The following is a 13,566-nucleotide window of genomic DNA, read 5'->3' on the forward strand; positions in this document are numbered from 1 at the left end:
CTCCTTTCCCGTTCCGCTCTCTCCGCCTCCGGAAGCTCGGGCGGCCTCCGGGGCCGCGTGGAGGGGCTGCAGGAGCGCCCGCGCGGGCGCACGGCCGGGACGCCGGCGGCGCGAGGAGGTTGCGGCTACGGCGCCGGGTGAGCTGCGCGCGAGCGACCCTTCCTCCGCGCCCCCCGCCCCCCGTTCGGGATCCGTTTCCGCTCTCCGGGACCCAGGCCGCGGCGAGCGCACAGGGTCGGTATGCGGAAGGCGGACTGGCCTGGCCGGGCCGGGCCGGGCCGGGCCGCCCCCCCTCCCTTCCCCAGTCCTCCGGGCCCCGCCGCCTCTGCGGCCCTGGCAGCCGGTTGTTAGGCGGGTGTAACCCACACGGAGGCGTCCAGGGCTGGCGCGATCGCAGGGCCAGCGCCCCTCGTCGGCCGCTCTGGGATGGCCGGGCCTGACCTCGGGGCGCGTTTGCGGGTGGCGTGGGGTCGGGGTCGGCAGTGAATTAAGATGTGATAGCCCCCCGCCCCCCGTCCCGGGAGATCCTGGCTCAGGTCTCCCCCGCTCACCTCCGCGGAACTTGACCCTGAACTCAGAGGAGGGAGGGGGATGTCAGTTATCCGCTACTTCGTGGGGTCCGGAGGGGGTAGTGTAAGGAACCTCAGATCCTGGAAGACAGGTGTTTCCTTTGGGCTGAGATTTTCGGGTATCCAATAGGTTACCTTCTTTGGACCAAATCATATGTCTTAACTACAGAAACGTCATGTCCCAGTATCTAAAATGACAGTTAAAAATGCCGGATTCCTCTGTGTGTTTTCCTGATGTAAGGCGAAAGCGTTGGTATTTGTATTGCTGGTTCTGCAAGGGCTCTACGAATCATGGGTGTGTAAATGACTCCTGGGCAGCTTTGGCAAGTTCTTGTCCTCATTGAGTATCAGCAGGGTTATTGCAGCCTAATGAACTGTCATTTGATTTTTACGCTTTCCCAATATGTTATAAAGAGAAACTTTACTATCTTATTAAGTCCACATTTTTATTACTCTTTAATGTAAATTGAATCTCACTAACTAAAGTGAAGGTTATCAAAAGGACTGCTTAGTGGTTGGGACAGTTGGATATTTTTTCCTTTCATTAAGTCACCTGAATGTTTCAGTTCAGTTGCTCAGTCATATCCCAACTCTTTGCAACCCCATGGACTGCAGCATACCAGGCTTCCTCTAGCTTACTCAAACTCATGTCCATCAAGTAAGTTGCTGATGCCATCCAACCATCTCATCCTCTGTCATCCCCTTCTCCTCCTGCCTTCAATCTTTCCCAGCATCAGGGTCTTTTCTAATGAGTCAGTTCCTCACATCAGGTGGCGAAAAAATTGGAGTTTCAGCTGCAGCATCAGTCCTTCCAGTGAATATTCAGAACTGATTTCCTTTAGGATGGACTGGTTGGATCTCCTTGCAGTCCAAGGGACTTTCAAGAGTCTTCTCCAACTCCACAGTTCAAAAACATCAATTTTTTGGCACTCAGCTTTCTTTATAGTCCAACTCTCACATCCATACATGACTACTAGAAAAACCTGAAGTTTAAGTCCTTACAATAACCCATGTGTTGGATGTTAGGAACCTAAATCTAAACCTGAAAAGTCTCCCAGACACTGATCTCTGCACCCCTTCTCATGAACTGTGACCATGTAGGGAGACAGATGCTTACAATTGTTGGGGACTACAGGAACCTTGTGGGGCTTCCCTGGTGGCTCAGATGGTAAAAAGTCTACCTGCAATGCAGACCTGAGTTCGATCCTTGGTTGGGAAGATCCCCTGGAGAAGGGAATGTCTACCCACTCCAGTATTCTTGCCTGGAGAATTCCATGGACAGAGGAGCCTGAAAGACTTCCGTCCAAGGGGTCGCAAAGAGTTGGATACAACTGAGTGACTTTCACACTCACAGGGATCTTGTAAATGCAGATAAGGGGATAGTTGCTTCTAGTGTGTGGGGTAGGAAGGGAATGAAGGACAACTATGGAAAACTATCCAGGAAAAAAACTCAGGTGAAAGAGGTGATTTTTCTGCTTACATAGTTGGCTGTGCTCAGTCATGTCCAACTTTGCAACCCCATGGACTGTAGCCTACCAGGCTTCTCGCTCCATGGAATTTTCCAGACAAAAATACTGGAGCAGGTTGCCATTTCCTCCTATAAAGGGATCTTCCCAACCCAAGAATTGAACCCGTGTCTCCAGTGTCCCCTGCATAGGCAGGCAGATTCTTTACTGCTGCGCCACCTGGAAAGCCCTACATAGCTGGCTCAATCTTAAATCTCCTAACTCCAAACTCCTTCATCAGATAAACATTATTTGAATATCTAATATTTGTCAGGTCTGACTTTAGGCGCTAGGATATAAAGATGAGCAAGGTACCAGGAGTTCCCAGTTTGGTAAGAAGACAGGAAAGGTGGGAAACAGCTATGAAAAACAGATTTCGAAGAAGTATCTGTAGTCATTTGTTTTAGGGATAGACTTTGGGATTTAGACTTAGCTCATGTTAGGGTTGGAAAAGGTCATATCCTCCATACACACAAATTCCCTCTGCAGCACCCCAGCAAATAGCCATCTGGTCTTTGCTCCAACAATATCTAGGGACTTGTGGCTAGATGACTTATGGCTCATAATCCTTGAAGGGAGCTCATTCCATTTTTGAGCAATTCTAATGTTAAACCCAGAACAGCTTTCTTATGCATTCTATTTGTTGACGCAAGTTCTGCCTCTGGAGCTGCAAATAATAGCTCTCAAGTCTGTTTCATATCACTACTCTTCAAGTATCTGAACACACCCTTTCCCTTAGTTATTTCTTTTATTTCTGTGAGCCCTTGGTCGGTAAACCATTAATCATAACTCAGGTTCTAGACTCTGCCATAGTACTCAAAGCTAAGTGCCATCCAAAAGGTGGTTTGACCAAGCAGAATATGATGCAAGTTGTACGTTGCTACCCCAGGTTTGTCAATCTCCTTGCCAGAAATACCTGGGAAACTCTTTACTGTCTTTGGAAAGGTGGTTTGATCACAAGCTCAGTTTAGGATAGAGAGTCACAAGTCAATTCAAAGTTCTGAATCCTTATTACCTAGGTTAACACTTAAATTTACCTAAGGCTACTGGTTTATGGCAGAAAGTGAAGAAGAACTAAAGAGCCTCTTGATGAAAATGAAAGAAGAAAGTGAAAAAGTTGGCTTAAAGCTCAACATTCAGAAAACTAAGATCATGGCATCCAGTCCCATCACTTATGGGAAATAGATGGGGAAACAGTGGAAACAGTGGCTGACTTTATTTTTCTGGGCTCCAAAATCACTGCAGATGATGACTGCAGCCATGAAATTAAAAGACACTTACTCCTTGGAAGGAAAGTTATGACCAACCTAGACAGGATGTTCAAAAGCAGAGACATTACTTTGCCAACAAAGGTCCGTCTAGTCAAGGCTATGGTTTTTCCAGTGGTCATGTATGGATGTGACAGTTGGACTATAAAGAAAGCTGAGCACTGAAGAATTGATACTTTTGAACTGTGGTGTTGGAGAAGACTCCTGAGAGTCCCTTGGACTGCAAGGAGATCCAGCCAGTCCATCCTAAAGGAGATCAGTCCTGGGTGTTCATTGGAAGGACTGATGTTAAAGCTGAAACTCCAATACTTTGGCCACTTGATGCGAAGAGCTGACTCATTTGAAAAGACTCTGCTGCTGAGAAAAATTGAGGGCAGGAGGAGAAGGGGATGACAGAGGATGAGATGCTTGGATGGCATCACTGACTTGATGGACATGGGTTTGGGTGGACTCAGGGAGTTGGTGATCAACAGGGAGGCCTGGCGTGCTGCGGATCATGGGATCGCAAAGTCAGACATGACTGAGCGACTGAACTGAACTGAACTGGTTTATTCAGTTTGTGATGCCAGTGAGATTTGTTCCAGATTATTTTGCTAGAGGAGAACTACTGCATGGCAAATATATCCAGCAAAATGTGTGGCAAACATTAGCATGTGTATCTAATTTTCACTGGGCAGGCCATCCTTTTTTGTAAAGAACTGTTTCTAAAGCCGAACTGCTAAACAAGTCCCACTTTCTCTTAAAACTCCCTACCACGGGAGGGATTATTTTACTATCTTGGCCCCTGTTTACTGTCAAATAAATCATAGATATCACAACGATGTGTTTTATAGTTCAAAGAAGGAAGGTCTCAGTTTTTTTTCTTTCCATAAGGCTAGGACCACATTTCTAAAGCAGAGTAGAACAGTGGTTAGTCACGTGATCCTCAAAGCTGCCCGCTTTAGAATCCTGGTAGGCCACATAACTAGCTGTGTGGCTTCAGGCACGTTCCCACGTACGAGAGAGTGACAAAATATCTTAAAAGTTGTTGTCAAGAGTCAGTGAGTTAGTACTTCTTTTGCACTTAGAACAATCAACCCTGAATATTCATTAGAAGGACTGATGCTGAAGCCCCAATACTCTGGCCATCTGATGTGAAGAGACTCATTGGAAAAGATGAGGGTAGAAGGAGAAGGGGACAACAGAGGATGAAATGGTGGGATGGCATCACTGACTCAATGCACATGAGTTTAAGCAAACTCCAGGAAATAGCAAAGGACAGGGAAGCCTGGTGTGCTACAGTCCATGGGGTCACAAAGAGTTGGATGTGACTTAGCGACTGAACAGTAACAACAAATAAGTACTCAGTTAATGAGTACTAAGTTAATGTTTTAACTATTATTAGTAGTAGAATAACAACACTAATACAAATGAGACTTAGGTTAGTAATTTTATGCCCTGAAAAATGTAAACAAGTTTAGTAGAGGGGCAGAAGTTGGAATAATTTGGATGATTCGTTTTTTAAAAGATTTGTGTTTTAAACTGGCTAAGAAAATTTGCTCTGGGCTGTGCTATGAAACTGTTTGATTTTAGAATTTGAAGAAACTTGTTAAAAATTTTTTTAATCCTTAAAGGCATTAAATAGTGGGATAAAACGGCTACCACAGTTCTTTTATTCCTTGACGTTTTAAAGTGTGAATTATCTTACAGAAAAGGATAGCTTTGGGGAGAATTTAATGACTATTAATAAGCACTGTCCAGCATTCAATAGCTTATTTGCTCTTTTTCTCTTTGAACTCAGGTGGGCAGAATTAGATTGAAAATGATCAGTCATACCTTTTTATATTTGTGATGACCCGTGATCACAGAAAACCGATTCTTAATTCTTCCCCTTTGTCCCCTTTCCCAACTTCATTCCTCCTCCCACCTTTTATAGGCTCATACTCTTAGACATTTAATGCATGTCTTCCCAGGCCAGGCTGGTAGCATTTTATGTATATGTTTGTCCGCTTGAAGAGTTTAGTGTTGTTTTGTTTGTGTGTGTGTATGTGTGTTAAGTTTTTCATGATTATGTTGTCATTCAATTCCACTCTCTTGGTAGACATGATTTTTGTGGCTCTCAGCTCATCATTTCTGACTGATACACAGTATATAATACACAACATTTCTCTTCTCTGTTTTCCTCTGACTGGACATTGAGTTTTTCCCTCAGTCAGCACTGTTGCAGACAGGGCTGTGAAGCACCTTCTTGTCCATGTGCCCAGGAACACACAACTGAGAAGCAGGTGCACCAAGTTTTGAGCCTGAGTATCTGACCAGTTGGTTCTTTTCACTGTGCAGACTCCCTGTCATCACTTCCTTGCTTAGTTGATTACATGAACACTATCACAATAACAGTAGTGGAAATATTAAAAATGCAGGGGGATTGTTGATTTTTCAACTCTTCATTTTTTTGTCCAAATGTCTAAATTGTATTATTAATCCAGTATAGCCAACAATTTTATATTAATGCATTTTTCACACTGATAATAGCACCAACATCAGGGGGCCACAAAGGATCCATTGGTAAATATTTTAGGCTGTGTGGGCCCTGTGGTATCTGTCACAGCTACTTAACTCTGCAGATGCAGTGGGAAAGCTGTCAGAGACAGTTCTTCAACCTGGGAGTGGGGCTGTGTCCCAATAAAACTTTTTTTACAAAACAAGTGGTGGGCCAGATTTAGCCCATTCACAGCAGTTTGCTGACCTGTGATTTAAATAATGATTTTAATGGGCTCAAAATATTCCTCTATTCGTTTTTTTTTTTTTTTCAGTATTAAAAGTAATGCTGTAATTGCACATTCATAGCCACTAACCATCAAGGAAATGATCTCTCTCTAAGACTGAACCTCAGAAAAGTGGAGAAGGGCATGACTGGCTTTAAGACTGTGAGCCTGAAGCTGTGACCTGTGACTGTCACACGGGTTAAGCAAAAACTCCATAATCTATGGATGCCACACAAAAGGACAACAAAAAGTTTAAGAACTTAAGAGCAGTAGCTGAGACTGTTGCTAATGCCTTAGATTTTGATCACATCTCTCATCTTTTAAACTGAGTCCAATTGAAAACTGCAAGCTCCAGGTGGAGTTCTGACTGCTGGGCCATCCCACCGAACTGGGGCTTTCATAACTAACCTTGAAGCTTCAGCCTCCCCCAGAAATGTGAGTCTTTAACCGGCCAGTCTACCAGAATGATGTCTGTTTGGGCTGGCTTAGCATTCTAAACTCTAGCTGTACTTAATTTATGGAAGTCAGTTTTTCCCTGGCATTCACCTACATATCCACGTTTGTAATATGCTTGCCTTGATGATCTCTTATTGTTCAGATCATTGGTATAACTTGTTATTACCCCTGTAGCCCCCATTATCATTTCGCTGAGTTACTGTTTTTATGGTAGGTTTTTTCTTTTTCATATTTCTCTTTATATATTACCCAGACTTCTCAGTTTGGGAAAATTTGCAATTACTGTATAAAAATAAAAAAAGTAATTTGGAAAATACTCTTAGTCTGATGGTTACACTTTCCTCCTTTTCAGATATATTTTTACCATCATGGATCGGTTTGACGATATATCAGAAGGTGAAGTGGACCATTCTTTCTTTGACAGCGACTTCGAAGAAGCAAGGAAAGGTGACAGCAGCTCAGTTTTTGACAAGCAGGATGATGACGCTGAAGAGAGAACAGACAAAGATATGGAAAATGTAAACTTGAAACTTGGACTACAAAGAAAGGAAGATGATCTTACTGAGAAGGGAACGGAGAGCAGTGGGAAAACTCCTCCAGAGGAACACCCTGTAGAAGGTGATAATGCACAAACTGGAAATTCCTCGTCCTCAACCACTTCTTCAAGATCAAAACTGGGTAATGCTAGAGTAGAACATAAAATACACTTGCCCACTCCAAATAGCCTTCCCCAAACTGTGAAAGACGGTGAGCACGACTACTATACAGATGGAGAGGAGAGCACTGATGATGAGAAAAAGCATCATGTCAGGTCCAAGTCAGCTAAGCTGCCGAATAACTTCAAGAAAAGCCTAAGTAAAAAGTATTCCAGAAGCAGCTCCTCTTCGTCTTTGTCCCTCTCATCTTCAAGTTCCGATACAGGCTGTTCAGATACTGGATCTGATGTCGGCCTGTCTGATTCATCTCCATCACCGAAGAAGCATCTCCCTGGCGCCACCCACTTGTCACCCAAACTGAAATATAAACCAGGAGAAAAATCACCAGGAGCCCACGCTTCAGGTACAAAACCCAAGGTTGGTGATGACCCCGAAGAATCGGAAGACACCGTGACGGACGTCACTCCTTTATCGACCCCGGACATCAGCCCGGTTCAGTCTTTCAAACTGGGTGCCTCAAGCGACCAAAAAATGAAAGTTAAAAGGCAAGAAAATGTGAGGCAAGAAGTATATGAAAATGTTGAGGATTTGAAAAATAACTCGAAATCTTTGAAATCAGCCAAAAAAGGGAAGGAGAAACATGAACCCAGTCTCACCTCAAAGTCAACAGCGTTGGATTCCAGTTTAGACCACAGATACAAACAAAAAGTCTTACATGACACAATGGACCTGAATCATCTTTTAAAAGGTAATTTTAAACACTGTGTTTGGAATTTATTTTTTAAATCACTACATCTGGAGATAGGGCCTTTATTTTATAATTTATTTTTGGCTGCATGGTCTTACTCTAGCTGTGGCAAGTGGGGGTGGCTACCCTCTAGTTGGCGTGCACAAGCTTCTTATTTTGGTGGCTTCTCGTTGCAGAGCACTGGTTCTAGGCGCCTGGGCTCAGTAGTTGCGGCACATGGGCTTAGTTACTCCATGGCATGTGGAATCCACCCAGACCAGGGATCGAAACCCTGTCCTCTACATTGGCGGGTGGCTTCTTATCCACTGTACCCCCAGGGAAGTCCTGTGTATTGAATTTAAATATTAAACCTAATATTATATTGAGCTTAATATTAAATGCTATGAATTTGCCTTGATTTTTCTAGTAGGTGTGTTTTATTATTTGAGATCATGGATATATTATTATAATGTAACCAAATTATTTCATTTAAAGATACCTGGAATATCATTATTTATATTACTGCAAAACTGATCAACTGGGACTAGAAAGTACTTCACAGTGATTCTTAGAAACTCAAAATGCCTGGAGACCAGATAAAATAAATGCAAGAAGGGGAGCAGATGTTTTCCTATGTTTGATGGAGACATGGGTGTAAGATATATTTCACTTTCTTTAAGAAAGAAAGTACGAGCACGAAGTTTAAGGGAAGGTGGCAGGAATGCTGGCAAATTAAGAGAGCTCAGAGTAAACTGTAGGAGACAATTCAGATTTTAAGTTAAGGCTAGAGAGAATTACTGGAAAATAATTACCAAGTTGATGAAATAGCATGATTCAAGTTTTAGTTACTTTTAAGATAGAAGGATTTAAGAATTAAGATAATCCTGACTACTATATTTCTGTCTCAATTTATTTATACCCATTATTTAGTTTGAAAGGAACAATATATTCCAGGTGAAGAAAAAGCAACCTCAAACTTCATTTTTGACTAGTTAATATAAAATTAGAAATATTGAGCTTGCAGGTTAGGTTTTAGGGCAATTGAAGATAAAGTTTTTAAGTTGTAAGTAAGACTCTCTTGTCTTCATTTGTTTGAAATGTTAGTTGAAAGAATAAATCTTCAGCTACATAATTTACATATGGTGGCCTGATAGAAGGGCATAAATAAGTCCCTTATTTGGTCAAATGAGTCTCATAGATTAATAAAATGTATTTTGGAGCAACTTATACTTGTGAATGTCCCCTCTTTTATAGATTTTCTTTGATTGTTACTCATTGATTGTTTAATTATTTAAAATATCAATAGTATAAGGAAGAATACTCAGAAAGTAAAGTCTTGAAAAAGATATGCCAGGCTGGTAAGAAAGAGAAAATAAAGTATCAATCTTGTTAGTACATAAAGTAGAATTCCCAGATTCTTGGCATTGCCTGTTACCACCTAGTGGCTAAGCCTCCACTCAGCATACCTTTCCTGATAAATGCTCATTCAATCTCTTAAAATTTTCAAGACTGAGTTTTCTATTCTTGCCCATCTGCTTCTTCCCCTAACAATGGGAATGATCTTTAAAAAAGTAGATCAGACCTACAAGTTTCCTTCTTAACTCTTCAGAAGTGGGCTGACTCTTAGGTTAAAAATAAATACCAAATTTCTTACCATAGGCTAACAGACTATTTCTTCAGTGACTCTTCACCCCAGGGAGTATGTGAGCATCTCTTGGAGAGCTACTCAAATTATTAAAACAAACTATTAAGTACTGATGCTTGGGCTCTGCCGTGGAGAGCCTGGTGCACTTGTCTAATATCAGTTAAAGTTGATGAGCCATGGCTCGCCATCATATGCTGACTGCCTTCAGCTCCTCTTCTCTCATTACCTCTCAGTCCAGTCACAGTACTTCCTTACTGTTCAGAGAATGTTAATACTTTGCACTCGTGGAGTATTTGCGCTTGAGGTTGGCCTCTCTCTCTGTAGAGGCTACTTCAGTCTTGCTTGGCCCTCAGCTTATCCATCACCTTCTCGGAAGTACTCTTCCGAACGTGCTGTGCAGAAATTTCACACCCACCCCTGCCTCACGGTCACAAAAGCCCGTTTCCTTTCAGGAGACTCTGGAGTTAGTGTAAGCAACAGGAGGGCAGGAACTTATTCCTTGCTGGAATCCCCACAGTAGACACTATTTGTTACCTAAAGGACTGTGGGACACTTCTGTCCACAGTGCTAACGGTCAGGAAGTATGCATCTTATGTTTCACTGAAATTGGATTTTGTAGCAGTTACCCACTAGTCTTAGGTTTGCCATCTGAAATACATACAGTAAGTCTTTGCCTCCTGTTTCTACCATATAATCTTATCCCGTTTTGACTCGGAAACAGAGCTAAAATGGGGCTCAGTCTCTAGCACATGGACTAGAGCTTTACTCGGTCTGCTGCCCCCTGGGGATCCCTGACCCCAGGACCTGCCCACACGGTACGTGGTGCTCAGGGTTAATACAACCCCAAGAACAAAGCGGCACTTCTGCCCCTTGATGCATCCGTTGTTGGAGTCACCAATATAACCCACCAAAGACTCTTTATAGCAGTAGAGTGTGTTTTAAATACTAGTTGTGGCGATCAGTCTATGTATATGGTGTTTCTTGAGGTTTCTCAAATTATTATTCCTGCTGAATTTGCCCAGTGAAGCTTTCAGATCCAAGAATATTTTTGTTTTTCTTGTTTTCATTTTCCCCATAGAGCTAAGCCATGGATATGTGAGATGTGACGTGTACGTGGCCGAGCTGTGTCGCTCTGGCTGTCTTCTATTAAGGCAGGCGGTAAAAGATTGCAGAAATGTTCAACTCTGCTTCTCTTCTCACTAACTATGTTATTTTTATAAAATGTGATATTTACATAGCACTAGTTTATTATTTTCAGATGAATTCACAGATATCTTTCAATTTTTTACCATTAGTTTCTAACATGGTAAATATTGATAGATATAACCCACATAAACATTATTTGGGGTCCTCAGTAAACTTTTGGTGTGAGGTCTGTTTAAGAACTTCTATTCCTGAAGAATAATCTATTAGATTTATAATCTATTAGAGAAAAAATAAATTAGCATAGTCTTCAAAAAGGGGGAAAATGGGGGGAAAGAACAAAAAAAAAGCATTTTTTTGTAGATATAAAATTGTGAGAAGAGATCAAACAATACAAGTAAATTGTTTTGACTTATCAGAAGGTATTATCAGAGGGGATAATTTTTTTTTATCAAATCCAACCTGCAAAGATGTTTAAAATATCAATAGTATAGGAAGAATGAAAATAAAGGCTTGAAAAAGTTATGCCAGGCAGATACCAAGGAGAAAATAGAAATATCAATTTATTAGTACACAAAATAGAATTTGAGATGTGAAAATCACTGAAAGGGACAAAGAAGAGTATTTTACATGAACAAACTGACCAAGTACACTAAAAAGATTTAATAGCCATTGATTTGAAGTGTTTGATAAAAGCAAAACAGAGCTAAATGATGAAATTGATAAAGCCGTAATCACTGTGTAAGATTGGTAGATGTTAGACCAAAAAAAAAGTATGAACTACCCACTTACGGGCTGCACTTGGCCCATGGGTTTGTTTTTGTTTGTCTATTACATAATATATATTTTTAAGTGATGAGATAGCAGTTTCTATTGCTACATAACAAATTACCCCAGTACTTAGGGTATAGTCATAGTTGCTCAGTCGTGTCCAACTCTTTGCGATCCCATGGACTAATGTGGCCCATCAGGCTCCTCTGGTCTGTGCAATTCTCGAGGCAAGAATAGTGGAGTGGGTAGCCATTCCCTTTTCCAAGGGATCCTCCTGACCCAGGGATCGAACCCCAGTCTCCCACATTGGAGGCAGATTCTTTACTGTCTGAGCTACAACTACCCACTTACGGGCTGCACTTGGCCCATGGGTTTGTTTGTGGGTTTTTTTGTCTATTGCATAATATATATTTTTAAGTGATGAGATAGCAGTTTCTATTGCTACATAACAAATTACCCCAGTACTTAGGGTATAGTCATAGTCGCTCAGTCGTGTCCAACTCTTTGCGATCCCATGGACTAATGTGGCCCACCAGACTCCTCTGGTCCGTGCAATTCTCGAGGCAAGAATAGTGGAGTGGGTAGCCATTCCCTTTTCAGGGATCTTCCTGACCCAGGGATCGAACCCGGTCTCCCACATTGGAGGCAGATTCTTTACCGTCTGAGCCACCAGGGAAGCCCCTTAGGGTATAGAGAGAGGCTCAAAAGTGGGGGTGACTTGACAGGTGGGGCCTGGAATCATCTGAGTGCTGGTGTACTCACACATCAAGTGTCTGGGCTTGGGGTGACTCGGAGACCAGGACTTGCTGAGCAGAGGGCTCGTGCGTGGCCTCTCCCTGTGGTCTGGGCTTCAGGTACCGCAGCCTCAGTGCAGATGGTTCAGAGCTCCAAGGACAGCGTTCCAGGAAACAAGGCACAAACCTCACCACCTTTTATGACCTAACATTGGAAGCCACATGGCATCATTTCTTCCATGTTCTATTGGTTATACACCTTCCCAGATTTAAGAGCAGGGGCATAGACCCTCCTTCTTAATGGGAGGAGTGTCAAATAACACAGACACTCTGCAAAACTTCTTCAGTCCACCCTGTGGCCATACATTGATTTACATTCCTCCCAAGTGCAAAACTCTGTTCCCACTTTTCAAAGATCCTGCCCAGCTGGTGATCCAGGGTTAAAGCAAGTCCCAAGGGCAGCTGTGGCTCCTTGGGTGTGGTTCCTCAATTATAGCTCGAGTACTTTGAGAATCTTCTGCCAGGAGAGACTAGGAAGCCCAAGTAGTAATAATTTTGAAGCCCAAAAGTCCCAACTCTGATATTCTCTATAAATTCTGCTTGAAAACTGACCGATCCCTTTTTTAGTTCATCTGTTTTCTATCCTGTCTTCTTATGATGGCAAAATAAACTATTAATACTTTAAAGATTCTTCCTGGAGATCTGCTTAGCAAAATCCACCAATGGCAGAAGGTATGTTTTCCATTTTCCTTGCTGTCATAGCCAACAGTGTTGCTGAAATTCTGCCACTTGATCATCTTCACCAGCAGTCTCCTCCAACCCTTTCTAGCTCCACTTACTATCTGGTCTCAAAGCTAGTGCTCCAGATGTTAGGTTTTTCTTGCAGTAGTACCCAACTCCTGGTACTCTGTTTTGTGTGTGAGTTACTATTGCTCTGATGACAGATCGCGATCTTAGATCGGTAAAGTGGCAGCCTAGGATGACCTGAAGGCTGGGATCACAGTGCCCCCGCCACACACAGCCCCTCTATGTGGTTTTGATGTCCTCACAGGGTAGTCAGCCTCACAGCCTCAGGGCAGCCAGACACAGGGTGGCCCAGGGCCCCAAGCACAAGGATTCCAGAGGCAAGGGGTGGGGGGTGGCCTGCATCTGTCTCTATTTTTGCCCAGCCTTGGGCTGTATCGTGTTGGTCCACGCCATCACAGACCTGCCCAGATGCAAAGGAAGGAGACCGAAAGAATGTCTCAGAAGTTCTCATCTGACAAGATGTTCATAAAGAAGATGAAGGAACTTAGTAAATTTAGTTATTATTCCTTGAATCATCACCTCTCAGTTACAAGAGTTGGGA

The 13,566-nt window shown here is 42.7% G+C and overlaps 1 protein-coding gene across 2 annotated transcripts in view; it reads left to right on the top strand.

Moving 5' to 3' along the window:
• The window catches only part of CFAP97 (cilia and flagella associated protein 97), a 26,868-nt gene continuing 13,302 nt past the window's right edge, over window positions 1–13,566 (top strand). The window contains exons 1-2 of one of the 2 annotated variants that reach the window (XM_070364345.1): window positions 1–137; window positions 6,895–7,946. In XM_070364345.1, coding sequence (XP_070220446.1) covers window positions 6,911–7,946 — 1,036 coding nt within the window. In that variant the 5' untranslated portion in view covers window positions 1–137; window positions 6,895–6,910. Of the gene's footprint in view, window positions 235–6,894; window positions 7,947–13,566 lie in introns of both variants that reach the window. The other variant, XM_070364346.1, reaches the window with a different exon arrangement.

Source organism: Bos mutus, chromosome 27 (genome assembly GCF_027580195.1).
Source record: "Bos mutus isolate GX-2022 chromosome 27, NWIPB_WYAK_1.1, whole genome shotgun sequence".
In the NCBI taxonomy this organism is placed as follows: domain Eukaryota; kingdom Metazoa; phylum Chordata; class Mammalia; order Artiodactyla; family Bovidae; genus Bos; species Bos mutus.